General features: G+C 35.8%; 1 protein-coding gene across 1 annotated transcript in view; it reads left to right on the forward strand.

Annotated features, from left to right (window-relative positions):
• LOC103212571 (ras-related GTP-binding protein B) overlaps positions 1 to 1,591 on the forward strand; it is a 76,823-nt gene that overhangs the window by 73,299 nt on the left and 1,933 nt on the right. The window contains exon 9 of the mRNA XM_007958539.2: positions 861 to 952. Coding sequence (XP_007956730.1) covers positions 861 to 952 — 92 coding nt within the window. The remainder of the gene's footprint in view (positions 1 to 860; positions 953 to 1,591) is intronic.

Consider the following 1,591-nt stretch of genomic DNA (forward strand, 5'->3'; position numbering starts at 1 on the left):
TATCAATTCCTGAAGGCTTGTTTTTGCCAGTGCCTTCAGCAGCTAGGACGTCTTCCTTCATTACATCAGCTCTTGATCATATGCTACCTTCTGAAATGGTTGAACGTCAAGCAATTGTTTTTAGTACAGTGACTCTGTATTCCTTCCATCTTCTTTTGGTGCTTTCTCTGTCATTCAATTTGTTGCCCATAGAATCTTTCAATATTGCAAATCAATGCTTGAAGTTTTTCTTCAGTTGTCTCAGCTTGAAATACCGAGAGTGTTCTTCCCTTTTGGTTTTCTAACTCAAGGTCTTTGCACAGTTCATTATGGTACTTTATTTTATCCTCTTCAGTCTCCCTCTGAAGTCTTCTGTTCACCTCTTTTACTTCATCATTTCTTCCATCACTTCAGCTACTCTAAATTCAACAGCAAGTATCAGAGTCTATTCCGACATCCACTTTGGTCTTTTTCTTTCTTTCCTGTCTTTTTAATGGCCTTTTGGTTTCTTCATGTATGATGTCCTTGATGTCATCCAACAACTCATCTAGTCTTTGATTGTTAGTGTTTTGTGTCTAATCTATTCTTAAGGTGATCTCTAAACTCAAGCAGGATGTATTCAAGGTTGTACTTTACCTTTCATGGACTTTTTTTATTTTCTTCAGCTTGATCTTGAACTTGCTTAGGAGCAATTGATGGTGTTTTCTGCTGTTGGCCCCTGGCCTTGCTCTGACTGCTGATATTGAGCTGCTCCATCGTCTCTTTCCACAAATGTAGTCAATTTGATTCCCATGTATTCTATCCAGTGAGGCTCATGAGGAGGAGTAGAGGGTGATATAACTATGTTGCATGGATTCAAAGACTATTGTCCTTGTTCATAGGTGATTTCTCACTATCAGTGTAAAGAGCAGCGTGATGCCCACAGATTTGAGAAAATCAGCAACATTATCAAACAGTTCAAACTGAGCTGCAGGTAAGAGATCTTGTAACTGTGATCTAAATATTTCTGGACAAAAATTGTTTCTGAGAGGTTCAAATAACTATAGTTGACTGCCCTTCTATACTCAGAATAATTCCTTCAAACAAAAAGAAAGCTAAATTTTAAGGACGCCTACAGTTGACTGATATGCAAGTCCTTTCCCTTTAATGCTAAATCAACTGTTACAGAAGTGTTTGAAAAGTACCCAAGCAGAGTAGCTTCTCAAGATGTTTTATACTATTTGGAGGGAAGGAAGCAGTGTTCAAAAAGAAGATAATTTGTCCTACCAAATAACAAAATTTAGTTCAGAATTACAGAAAATAAAATACTGAGTTAGTGATTCACAAATAGATAGCAAGATCTGTAGTACACAATAGAAAGTCTAGAAATAATCTAATTATGTTGTCTCAGCTTTTGTTAAATAAAATTTGAAGCATAACATTACAAATATAGGAAGAGGAAATGACTGAGCATGATAATTTAGTAAAGGTTTAATAATTAAAATTCTTATACCAGTAAAGCTTTGATGCCCAGACAATAGGTGTATGTTTAGTCCCTTTATGCCTTAGCATGCTTTGAGACTTTCTAGCATGTTTGTGATAACATTTTCAAGAAGAAATAACAAATGATAAG

Source organism: Orycteropus afer, unplaced genomic scaffold, assembly GCF_000298275.1.
Source record: "Orycteropus afer afer isolate SDZICR_OR568_19922 unplaced genomic scaffold, OryAfe1.0 scaffold01009, whole genome shotgun sequence".
NCBI classification, from domain to species: domain Eukaryota; kingdom Metazoa; phylum Chordata; class Mammalia; order Tubulidentata; family Orycteropodidae; genus Orycteropus; species Orycteropus afer.